Source organism: Quercus robur, chromosome 12, assembly GCF_932294415.1.
Source record: "Quercus robur chromosome 12, dhQueRobu3.1, whole genome shotgun sequence".
Taxonomy (NCBI): Eukaryota; Viridiplantae; Streptophyta; class Magnoliopsida; order Fagales; family Fagaceae; genus Quercus; species Quercus robur.
In genome coordinates this window covers 23,204,021-23,216,851 of record NC_065545.1, presented here as the reverse complement: position 1 = coordinate 23,216,851, position 12,831 = coordinate 23,204,021, and the positions used below count along the sequence as shown (strand labels likewise).

The window sequence follows — 12,831 nt, the reverse complement described above, 5'->3', positions numbered from 1 at the left end:
ATCGTTAAGTATGAGAAAAAAGTAAGGAAACCAACCAATGTGACAAAAGAACTGTCATATGTGATGTTGGAACTGTACAATATGAGGATGAAACCGTCAAATGTGAGAAAAAAAAAAGTAAGGGAACCACCAAATGTGAGAAAAAAACTGTCACATGCGATGTTGAAACTGCACAATATGAGAATGAAACCATCAAATGTGAGAAAAAAGTAAGGGAACTACCAAATGTGAAAAAAGAATTGTCACATGTGATGTTGGAATTGCATAATATGAAGATGGAATCATCAAGTGTGAGAAAAAAGTAAGGGAACCATCCAATGTGACAAAAAGAACTGTTATATGTGATGTTGGAACCGTACAATGTGAGGATAGAACCGTCAAATGTGAGAAAAAAAGAAGAAGAAGAAGGAAACCACCAAATGTGAGAAAAGAATTGTCACATGTGATGTTGAAATTGCACAATGTGAGAATGAAACAGTCAAATGTGAGAAAAAAGTAAAAGAACCACTAAATGTGAGAAAAAAACTGTCACATGTGACAAAAATAGAACAGATGCGATGTTGATACTGCTTAATATAACAATGGAATCGTTAAATTTGAGAAAAAAAAAATAAAGGAACCACTATATGTGATAAAAGAACTGTCAAATGTGATATTGAAACTATACGATGTGATAATGGAACCGTCAAATGTGAAAAAAAATAAAGGAACCACCAAATGTGAGAAAAGAACTATCAAATGTGATATTGGAATTGCACAATATGAGGATAGAACTGTCAAGTGTGGAAAAAAAGAGTAAGGAAACTATCTAATGTGACAAAAGAACTGTCATATGTGATGTTGGAATCGCACAATGTGAGTATGAAACCGTTAAATGTGAAAAAAAAATAGTAAAGGAACCACCAAATGTGAGAAAAAAATTATCACATGTGATATTGGAACTGCACAATGTGAGTATGGAACCGTCAAATGTGAGAAAAAAAGTAAGGGAACCACCAAATGTAAGAAAAGAACTGTCACATTTGATGTTGGAATTGTACAATGTGAGGATGAAACTGTCAAGTGTGAGAAAAAAGTAAGAGAACCACCTAATGTAACAAAAGAACTATCATATGTAATGTTGAAACTCCACAATGGTGCCGTTTGGATTCAGCGGAAACACTGAATCCAAAGCTGCGTTTTTCCCTTTTTTTTTTTTTCCTCACTTCACGTGTTCTAGGAGATAACTAACACTGTAGCAACACTGTATCAGTACTGTAGAAGCACTGTTCATCACTGTTCACACACTAAAAAATATTAAAAATAGGTCCCACAATACTATTTACACATTTAAAAATTATTTTGCTACAGTACTTTCAGTTTTCAGTTTCAGTAACAATAAGTTTAATCCAAACAGACCCAATGTGAGGATGAAATTGTTAAATGTGAGAAAAAAAAGTATGGGAACCACCAAATGTGAGAAAAAAAACTGTCACATGTGATGTTGGAATTGCACAATGTGAGGATGAAACCGTCAAGTGTGAGAAAAAAAGTAAGGGAACCACCAAATGTGAGAAAAGAACTGTCACATATGATATTGGAACTACATAATGTGAGGATAAAACTGTTAAATGTGAGAAAAAAGTAAAAAAACTACCAAATATGAGAAAAAAACTGTCACATAAAATATTAGAACGGTATAATATGAAGTATAATATGATGATGAAATTATCAAAAGTGAGAAAAAAAAAAAAAGTAACCTATTGTAACAGTACCGTACCTTTTTTTTGGGTACCGTAGAATTACTCGCAAAATAAATATTTTTACTTAACTCTCCCGTGCATCGAATTTGGGAAGACACTTAGAAGCAGTACTGTTTTGGAAAGTGGCATCGAATTTGGAATCCCAACTCCCAAAACATCCTTAACTCAACTGTCTCATTTCTCTTGCTCTCTGCGCTGCCGAAACAGATTCGCCTCCACCAAGGAATCGCTGTCGTAGGTACTTTACCTTTTAAACTCTTTCCTTTTAACTCTAATACTTTTAAAAACTACTCGTGTATATGTTTGGATTTCAAATCCAGGAATTCTGTTTCTCAAAAAAAAAAAAAAAAAAAAATCCGGGAATTCAAGTTCTAGAATAAAAGTCAGGTATTTGAATTACACGAGGGATTTGAATAACAGTTTCTAGATATGATATTTTTAACACCACTATGGACTTTGAGCTTCGAGGATTTTGCTTTGACGAAAACACTGTGTTCTGAATTTGAATTATCTTCTTACACTTAAATCATTTCAAATCCACGCATTTAGTAACCCTTTAAGCTGTTTTAAACTAAAAAGTGAAAAACAAATCCGAATGAAGAACTGGAATTACAAATATCGTGATTGCAAACTTGGATTAAAATGTTCTGGTCTATAATGGTGTTCATGGTAAAATAAAAATAAAAATAAAAAATTTGATATGCAAAATTATGGTTACTTTGTGATATGGTTGGATTGTAGTTTTTGTTAATGTTTGTATTGGTGTTTGTAAATGGTATGCCTCTTCAATTTTTTCCCTTTAGGGTTTTGTGGAAATTGTGGGAGTTGGTCGCTCTTTAAACTTCGAAGGTAAAGCTTCGACCATATGGCAAGAATCAAACCTCAAGCTCTGCTACAACAAAGCAAAAAGAAGAAGGGGCCGGCTCGAATGAGTCTCACTACTATCATTCTATTCAGTTTGATTGTTGTGTTGATTGTGTTTTTTCTGTTTTCTACATACAGACATTGGACTCACAGGTTTGTGAAGTTTTGTTGTTTTTGTTTTCTGGTTGTATATGAATCTTGATAAAGTGGGATTCATTGTTAGAAAATGGTAGTCATGAAAATTTCGGAATCTCTGTGAAAATATTTGAAATTATTAAGAAAGATTCTATATGGGTTGGTGTGAAAATTAATGCTGTTTACGCATGATGAGAAAAGGTCAGAGTTTTAAGATATGGACTGGCCAAACTGATTGAACCAGGAACTTGGCACCTGGATGTTGTTGGGTTAACTAAATGGTTAAGTTGAATAATGCCTTAGTGGTGTTTATAGTACTTGAACCTTTCTTCACCAAAAGAGTGTTTCACATATATATATATATTATCATTATAGCTTTTGAATATGAATTATACTGGAAAAGTCCATGTATACAATTGTTAGTGAAGCTCAGAACAAGTAAGGACTTGGGAGTTTAATATATGCTTCAAATTTTTTTGTTTCAGCAGACTCAGTTTTATCCTTATGTATGGTATTGGAATGACTTGACACCATTTTATCTGTTGGCTGATAACTTTTACTTGCTAACCTTTGTTTAGGTCAAGATTTCAATCAGGCAATGGCTTATTCATTTCTGAGGTAGAGTCTTACCAACTAACCTTATACTGATCCTATTCCTATAATGGCTTTGGTAGTTCACAAGTTATTTTCTTTGTGCCCTCTAGGTACTGTATGTGTGTGTGCGCGCACATGCATATGTGTTATAGGATTTCAATGCTATTTAAGAGTTCAAATGTTCATACTAATAATGCCTCTTTTTCTGAATCTTTTCCTTTAATTTGCTATAGGGTGAGAATGAATTTAGGGATCCAAAGAAATCTGATGTCCCTGGATATGCTGTAGGTTTCTCCATTCACTCACTGCAGTTTTACTTTGATATGTTGCCAAGTTTCAAATATTAGATCTGATGAGGAGCCTTTACTTTGTTACAAGTTTGTGCTTCTTCATTAAGTATTTTTGGATAGAATTCATCTACTAACGTTGTTACATATATTTCCTAATAGGTTTTGAATACCTCAAAAGGCCATATAGCAGTGGAACTTTACAAGGAAAGTTCTCCTGAAGTTGTTGATGAATTCATTGACTTATGGTGAGTAGTCAATTTGCCACTTCTGCCTATATTTTATGATTGTTTAGAGAAGAGAAAAAGAGGAGGGGGGGGGGGGGGGGATGGGGTTCATATTGCTGATATTTCACATAGCCCCTACTCCCTGCTCTCTCTCCATGGACAAAGCAAATTCTCCACAGTTTGGTTCTTGGGCCTGAAAACTTATATAAAATTGTTAACTCAGAAAAATGTACAATTTTGTGGGACTAAAATGAGACAAGGGAAAACTACAAGTGAGTAAGTTGTAATTGAAATTTTGTTCCACAAAATGCAAAATATGCTAAATTTTGATAAAACCTTGAAGATTTCTTTATAATCCATACTATGCGGTGTCAATCGCAACAATTGAAGGTTTGTCAATTATTATGTTTTTGATAAATGGGTTTGTCAATAAATTGTGATAGGAGCAAACCACATGGAGGGTAAATTGTAATTTTCCCAAAATATTATTATTGACCCATTTTCAATGATAACAAACATATATGTTCTTCAATTGTGATTTACAAGACATTGAACAGGGTAAGTCTCCTTATTTTTCCCTTTTGATTGATTTCTATCAGATCCATTTGCCTGGAGATCCTTCGAGTAGGCAGCAGTGCTGTTGTTGTTATCACTGTGGCGTGTCCCCTGCCAAAGGCCAAAAGGAGATTCTGGGGAAAGAAAAAATAGGGGGAGGGGGGTGGGGGGATATAATCACTACTGAATGCTAAAAAGTTATTGGAAGTTCTATAGATCAAACGGTTTATTGGGATTGTGTATGTGGTAATTCAAAACTGTTAGTTGAACTGACTAACTTAATGGATTGGGTTTGCATATAGTTTAAGTTTATGGCCCATGCATAGATGCATTAGTAGACATCGAAAAACATTTTAGATCATTAATTGTTTTCATGTCAAATTGTAAGTGGTTGATGTGTTGTGCTTGTTGCACATGTCCACGAAATGCTACAACTTGTTACTGAATCTAAATGAAATCGGTTTTGCAGTCAAAAGGGGCACTTCAACGGGATGCCTTTTAACCATGTTATAAAACACACTGTGATTCAGGCAGGAAAAAACCAAGAGTTTGGAGCATCAGAAGATTGGACTTCGAGAGGAAAGCATTACAGTCAACTTGACTCAAGGTTCATTTTTATTTTTCAAAAAAAGGATTTGATTATTTGATGATATTATAATTTGTTGTTCTCCTCTGATATGTGAATTTTGTAATTTTTAAGCAGTCTGAAACACGAAGCTTTCATGCTTGGAACTTCTAAGGGTAAACGTGATAACAAAGGATTTGAGCTGTTCATTACAACTGCACCAATCCCTAATTTAAATGAGAAGGTTATTGTATTTGGGCGGGTCATCAAGGGAGAGGATGTTGTTCAGGTGACAAATGACTGAAATTTTCTTCTGTATGTGATGATGTGTCTGATTTTATGCATTGCCAAATGAGACTTCATTGAACATGAATTAAGATTATATACCGTTGCCCAACAGCCCAAGTATATATATCATACCACTGAAATACCATGTTGTAGCAACTGACCTTTCAGAATTGACATGGATGAATTGTGTTTACGTTGGTGATGTTTTCTTTGTTGGAATAGCAAAAGTGCCTTTAGTAACTTTATCACTATATAATTCTGGTAAAACTTATGTTCTTGAAACAATAATGATGATGCATGCTATCTAATTTACAATTTTACTTATTGGTGTGAGACTGTCGCAATAATGGTGAATGTTGATTGTTTGTCACACAATGTTGTACCCAGGAAATTGAAGAGGTGGATACAGACGAAAATTATGAACCTAAATCTTCTATTGGGATCATCAACGTGAGCCTGAGACAGAAAATATGAGGCTGCCCTGCTCAATTAGGTGCATTATAGCTTACTTCCTCCTTTCTAGGTAGCTCACATGGACTATAGTGCTCATTGAAACTCTCATCTCTAGTCATCAATGGAGGATTTAAACCAAGATACTGCTCTTGGTGTTATATGTAATGGCTGATAGAAGAGCTTATCAATTCCTTTCGTGAGCATGCTTCTGAGGCTTGATAGACACTAATTCTACTTTGTATTACAGATTGGATGTAACTTTCACATGAGTTAATGAGGCTAGAGTAGGTTTCTGTGGTTTTGAGAATGATTTATCTAGTGTGTCGTGTTTTTTTTTTTTTTTTTTTTTGGGGGGGGGGGGGGGGGGGAGATGGAGGGGGAGAGGGGCAATGGGTAGTTGAATCACTGTTATTTTTTATAAATTCCCTTGTAAGGGATACCATTTTGTTAGTTGGTTGGACACTGAAAGGTTTAGCATTGTTCTCGATTTGTTCAAGTTAAAAGAATCTGATTTGGTTGGAAATGTATGAAATAAAAGATGATGATACTCTTTTCCATTCGCATGCTTTGTGATTCAAACATCTGAGATAGGAGTACGTATGGAACTGATCATATTTGTACGAAGGGTTATATTGGTGCTGGCATCTAGGATGTTGGCATGCGATAATGATACTCTATACCTCGGTTTGTTTATATTTTAGCTACAAGTACTTTTTCAAGGGCTCCTCAGTCCTCAAAAGTAAATCAAAATTTTTCTCCCAAAATTTCCCAAAACTGGAAAAACTGCCAGAATGCTAAGTGCAGACATTGCATCCAAATGTTGCGGATTGCTCACTAACATTAACCAATGAAGATCTCCATATGCAGATTGCTCACAACTTATAACTAATTGACATTTTCAAATATAAGCTACAGGGAGAACTCAACACATTTGATCCAAGGGCCTACCCAACAAAGTCAATCTAATCAGGGCAAACCGTTTGAAGCAATTTTTCTAAGTCAGTGTTTATTTCAATATGATCTTCCTTTAACCGCTGATGCATCTCAGGAGCCAATTTGCCAGCAGCTATGTAAGTGTTAAGCAACAAATGGTAGATATTGGAAGTGAGACAGTTAAAAGTCTTCAGAACCCTGCAAAACTCCTCAGCACCATCAACATCTTTCTCTCCCTCAAAATACTTAAAAAATGCCGTTGCCGTTTCTGGGGTTGGACACCATTCATCAGCCTCGACTTCAGAAACAGCTGATTCCAGATGACTAAGAGCCAAATCCACCTGACTAGTCTTCAAGTAGTAAACCATGAACATTTCCCGAGCTGAAAAGAAAGGTCCTTTACACCTTTTTCTGGCATCATCAAAGATCAATGCAGCTTCTTTGTACATGTCCTGACTTAGGTAAGTACTGATAGCAACATTTGGTAACCTTACATCATAACTGGAGCAACTAGACTCCCACTCTTTATAGTATTTTGTCAAGCTATTGACATCTTTTAGTTTGCGAAAAGCCTGAAGCAAAACAAGATAGCTCATATTGTTGGGTTTCCGATAGATTGACATTAGGGAATTCCATACACGAATAACCTCACCTAAATTACTAGTACCAGCATACAAGCTAATTAGAAAAAAGTATGCCTCACGGTTGAGGGGTTTCATCGCTTCTAGCTTTTTAAGAGCTGACTCAGCTTCCTCATAAAGGCCAGCCTTCACATAGATCGCAGCCAAATTACTATATGTTGTCCAATTGGGTTTGTTTCCATCTTCATGCAGGACCTTTTCGACCCCCTCAATATCATTTAAAGATGCATAGCTATTCATCCATATATTATATGTAAATGTACCCAGTGGGATGTTCCTCTGCTTCATTTCTTCTACTAGGGGAGGCACTCTCTCTGGTTGGTTCATTCTCATATAAAGAGACATAAGATTGTTAAAAACCAAATCAGAGGAAACAAAGTTCAATTCATCCATCGTCTTAAAGAGAGCTAACGCCTTGTCTTCCATAGATTCTTTGCAATAGCAGTTGAAGAGAGCTCCATAAGTTGATCGGTTCTTTGCAATTGGTGGAAGATCATTGAAATAATCCTCTGCTGCAGGAATCCCCTTAGTTTTAGATATAAGATCTAAATGTAATGCATGGTCCATGGGTGAGTAATTGATGTTCCTCAACTCCATCCATTCCATAATCTGCATTCATCAATAAACCGATTAAGAAATTTACTCTCAACACAGGAATGTAACTAACAAAAAACCATTTTGCTCAAAATTATTATTCAAAATAACAAGTAACATAATGATAAGAAGAAACAGTCATAAAGGCATATTGTCTTTCTTTGAGACTTCCCTTCAACGAAATTGCAACGATATGATATTCAATCACCAAAGACCAAACAGGGTCAAGAATTGAAATGGAGATAATCTATTCAACGGTAAAGATTTAATCTTTTCACAAATCTAAAGGGTCTTCATATTGCCACATTATTTGAAATATTATTCCACCATTAAGGAACACCAACTGCATTTCCATATAATCATTTAGATTTTTTTTAAAAAACACCTAAATCTTCGCCACGAAATGGTCTCACTTTGTTTCAAAAATAAACGGAGCGGATCCTAAATCTTAGTACACAAAAAGTCCCATGACTTGGATGACATTAAACACCAAGAATATAAATCAATTTGAAAAACCAATAAAAACTAAAGTCTTTTTTTGAACATTCGATAATTTCAATAAGGAAGACGGATTTGAACTCTGGAAGTCTCAATTTAAAACACCAATGAGGTGCCAGACCAGTTGAGAGCTCTTGGGCCAATAAAAATGATGTGTAAGCTCGTACGGAATCAATCCATTTCAAATTCAATTCGAATTCGAATTCGAATTCGAATAAACAAAATACTACTACTTTCCTAACCACAAGAATCAACTAGAAGCAATGAGATTTAAGTATCTAGTTGGAAAGTTTTAGCAAGAGAGAATTTTTGGCATAAAAACACAGCTCAAGTCTCACAAATGAAATAAATAAATTGAAAAACACGAAAATCTCATAATGAATAACAATTTTTGTTGGCATAAAAACAAAGCGCATCTCTCTCTCTCTCTCTCTCTCTCTCCAAGAAATAACAAAATGTGGATTATAATTTATAATAGTTGAATTTGGAAGGGTACCTGGAGGGCATGTTGAAACCTGCCGTACTTGCGGAGCTCCTTAACGCACTTTTCGAGAGTTGCTTTATGGACGGAATTGCCCTCGTGGACGTAACCATTTAACGTCTCTGCCACGCTCCCTCCGCTGGCTCCCAGAGCCGATAGCCTCCGATACAGTCGCTTCCCTGGTTTTCTTTGTTTCTCCGCCGCCTCCACCGCCGTGCACAGACGCCTCACCACCCACGCAGCTCCCAGCGATATCCCACGCCTCCCATTCATTTTCCACACACACACACTCAACTCTCACTGTCTCAGTTTGTTACTACTTACTACAGGGTTTCGAAAGGGTTTTTATGTGTAGTGTAATTACACCAGACGCACCGTTTCGGCCACAACTTACCTCCTAAAACGCACCGTTTAGCCTTTTTCCCACCAAAGCTTCATTACTGCTATTTTTATTTTTAAGTTAAAATACAATATCACTTTCTATGTTTCACTAAAATTCATTTCAATTCCCTAAGTCTCTAAATTTCAAGTTTGTTCTCATCAACTTTTGTTATATGTTGTGGTTAATTTTCTAATTTTTTTTTTAATATTTTTCTTCAAATTTTTTAAATTAAAATAAATTCAATTAATGATTCAAAAATATTTTCAAGATTTTTTTTCAACGATTTATAATAAAAGTTGACGGAAGTGCCTTAATTGAATAAATTTGAATTTTAGAGGACTGAAATGAACGAAACCAAACTTAAAGGACTGAAATGAATTCTAAAGAAATTTATGTCGTGTTTGGTAATATGTAAAATATTTTCCAAGTGTAAAATAATTTCAAGTTTAAATATTTTACGTAAAGGAAAATATTTTTAATTGTTTGTTTGTGTTGTGAAAAATTCTCCAAAAAATTATTTTCTACGTTTGGTTTTGCATGTAAAAACCTATTTTCATAAGTCCAGCCACCACAGTTACCACCATAAACCAAACCACCACTGGCCACTATAAACCCAACCACTAGCAGCCACCATCAACCACCACATAACCAAATGACTTGAAAAAATCATAATCAACAAACCCACCACTAATCCACCAATGAAACCCATAACAAACCCATCATGTAACCTAACAAATCATAATCGCCCGCAACTCATCATATCTGCGAAACCCACGAATCACCCCAACCATTGATCCTACAAAAAATAAATATTATTTTATAATTAAAAAAGTTTTTTAAAAAAAAAAATCCAAAGAAGGCAATGAGATTGTTGACGTGGTGACAACGTGGGTGGGCAGTGGGTTGTAGATCGGTGACATGTAGTTCAAGATTTGGCATTGGTTGGCTAGAGGGAAAGAGAGAGAACGAGAAGAGGAAGAGAGAAGCTGAGAGGAGGAAGATAAGGACGGCGGACGGAGCTTGTATGGCAGTCCGATTCTTCTGGTGCTCTCTCTCTTTCTCTCTCTTCGTGTGTGTTCGGAAAATCATTTGAAGGTAAATGGAATGTGTAAAATAATTTACAAGTCAAGGGGCCTAATTTTATGGTCAAATGAAATTATTTTTAGTTTGACCGTATTTTACATGTGCACCCAAACACACATCAGGGTGTAAAATATTTTCCCAAATCTATTTACACCCGAAACAAACACAGCGTTAGAAAGTGAGTTTTGCATTTTAACCTTTTTTCTTTTAAGGAAAAATTGCATAAACCCCCTAGGTTTTAGGACTTTCTTAAACATACCCCAACTCCTACTTGTATTTTAAATTTTTAAATCCTTTTTTTTTTAGAGAAAATCTTATTAATTTAGCATACATCAAAACAACCATTTACATCAAAAAAATCAAGTGATGTGAAAACCTCTCTGACATCCAAGGAGGAAACCAACAATGTGAGCATAAAAACCACTGTTGAGGTCCAAAATATCACAAGCATTGCTTCAAGACCCAAAACATTGCAAAATTAAAGTTTAGAACCCATTTGGGGCCTTCAAAGAAGGGACAAAGCCTAAATCCGCCAATCAAAGTCCACTTAAGATAAGTAGGAAGGGGTCCAAACCCATGAATGGGCAAACTTTGGGCCTTAAAAAATAGAAAAAAAGGGGGAAAAAAAAGAAGTTCAGCCTAGCCCTTGTGAGAAAACTTGTTGGGAGCCCAGAAAGGAACTGGACTAGGATGCCTTGGGACTCCCAGAAGCCCAGGATCCTCAAGATATGCAGAAAGAAGTCAGCTAAGATTGGAATAGTTTAAGGGAGCATGCTCATGGACACAAAGAATGAAGGTGGATATGTCTCATCAGCCACCCATGGTTCAGAAAAAGACCGATGGCTTAAGAATCAGCACTTCAAAAGAGGAAGCCTAGTATCTCGGGCAATGCAGGGAGGTTGACCATGAAGGAAGGTGGTTGGGGATCTTTCAACCTAACAAAAAGGAATCTGCCCATTTAGAAAAAAAGACAAAAGGTGAAGCAGCCAAAAAGGTGAGTCTGAAAAGTAGCATCTAAGTATTGGAAAGAGGAGATTGAAAGTTAGCCTTAGGACCTCCCAAAAGAGGAAGGTCAACTGGGAACTTTTTGGCGAGGGGGGGGGGGAATCTCAAAAGTGGAAAATAACGAGAAAATAAGAAAGGGACCAACCACCAATGTTGCTAACACAACATTGGTTCTGGTACCTAGGGCAGCAAATGGAGGGAATCAGTAGCACACCAAAAACCCTATGAATGCACTATAAAAAGGGATGGAGCCAACAACAAAAATCATTCAGTAATAGTGAATCAGAGCACAAAGACCATTTGAAAAACTCCTTTAAATCTCAGAAAAATAGAAAAAGGTGAAAACACTGTGAGCAAGGTTATCAAAATCAAGATCCTACGTAGGATCATTGAAAGTAGGTGAGATCATAGATTGTAGGATCGGATCATGAATCGTAAGATTCTATATATTTTCAGATTGAAAGCAAAAAAACACATTGATAATGACTTTGTATGTTGAATAATCACGTTAATTATAAATCCATCCATAAAAAAACTAAAATTTCCATCATATGATGTAATTTGCATGTCATACATCGCTAAGTCTATACTAACGAAACAAATATATTTAAGTTTTGATCCAATGTATCTAAAAAGTTCAATAAATGTTTAATTAGCAACCAAATACCAAAATATTGATCAAAACATATGGAAAGTATTTTCCAAGTTCTAAGTTCCAAGTTTGGAATTCAAAATAAGTTAGCAAATGGAAACTAGCTAACTACAATATGAAATCCAAAAGCAAAATGAATATTAAGGTGAAATGAACATTTAATTATTCTCATTCTAAGGTTATTATAACCACCATCCTAAATGCCTAATCATCATCATCCATTTCATCATCTATGTAAACATTATATATTTGTATACTAGAGCTACAAAAGACATCAAGATATAATTTCACACTCAACTATTCAAGTTATATCATTTAGCAATAGTTAAAGAGCATGCTTAAAAAAATCAATCAATCAATATACAAATACAAGCATAACTGATAAAATTATATATATAAAAATATTTTAGTAATATTAGAACACAAATTAGTATATTGATCAAACAAATTTAATAATATTATAGCTTAAAAGGCAGCAAAGCCAACATCAGATTCTTCATTTAGAAATGATGAAGCATTCATTCATTTTGATTACAAGTGAACTAGAAACTAGAAAACATTTGCTTAGGTTAATATAATTTTATAAAAATAAAATAAAAAGCCATACCATCTTAACATGAAAAAATAAAAACCCTTAAAATTTCATCAAAACAAAAAATTTATCCCATAAAAAAAATAAAAATAAAAAACCAAAATTTTTTGTTTTTGGTAGGATTGGTAGGATCCCATATGATCCAATACGATCCTACACAATCCTATCATATTTACGATCCTAGTGCAATTCTAAACATTTTGGTGAGGTAGAATCATAAAATCGTGCGATCCTACGATCCAAATCGCGATTTTGACAAC

The 12,831-nt window shown here is 35.0% G+C and overlaps 2 protein-coding genes across 4 annotated transcripts; one reads left to right on the top strand and one right to left on the bottom strand.

The window, feature by feature from the left end:
* Positions 1 to 1,812: 1,812 nt before the first annotated feature.
* LOC126708587 (peptidyl-prolyl cis-trans isomerase CYP21-4-like) lies at positions 1,813 to 6,017 on the top strand. 3 transcript variants are annotated; one of them, XM_050408383.1, is made up of 8 exons: positions 1,813 to 1,980; positions 2,546 to 2,759; positions 3,320 to 3,359; positions 3,569 to 3,619; positions 3,785 to 3,870; positions 4,874 to 5,011; positions 5,108 to 5,258; positions 5,645 to 6,017. In XM_050408383.1, exons 2-8 carry the CDS (start codon positions 2,608 to 2,610, stop codon positions 5,729 to 5,731), a joined length of 705 nt encoding a protein of 234 aa, XP_050264340.1. In that variant the 5' UTR covers positions 1,813 to 1,980; positions 2,546 to 2,607; the 3' UTR covers positions 5,732 to 6,017. The 3 variants fall into 3 exon arrangements, with proteins under 3 accessions (XP_050264340.1, XP_050264337.1, XP_050264339.1); XM_050408380.1 differs by having other exon boundaries at positions 5,105 to 5,258; XM_050408382.1 differs by having other exon boundaries at positions 1,814 to 1,976; positions 5,105 to 5,258.
* A 352-nt stretch (positions 6,018 to 6,369) lies between these two features.
* Positions 6,370 to 9,163, bottom strand: LOC126708586 (pentatricopeptide repeat-containing protein At1g02370, mitochondrial). The gene is made up of 2 exons (XM_050408379.1): positions 8,873 to 9,163; positions 6,370 to 7,893 (listed from the first exon to the last, which is right to left on the bottom strand). The coding sequence occupies exons 1-2, from the start codon at positions 9,128 to 9,130 to the stop codon at positions 6,673 to 6,675; spliced, it is 1,479 nt and encodes a 492-aa protein (XP_050264336.1). The 5' UTR covers positions 9,131 to 9,163; the 3' UTR covers positions 6,370 to 6,672.
* Positions 9,164 to 12,831: the final 3,668 nt, after the last annotated feature.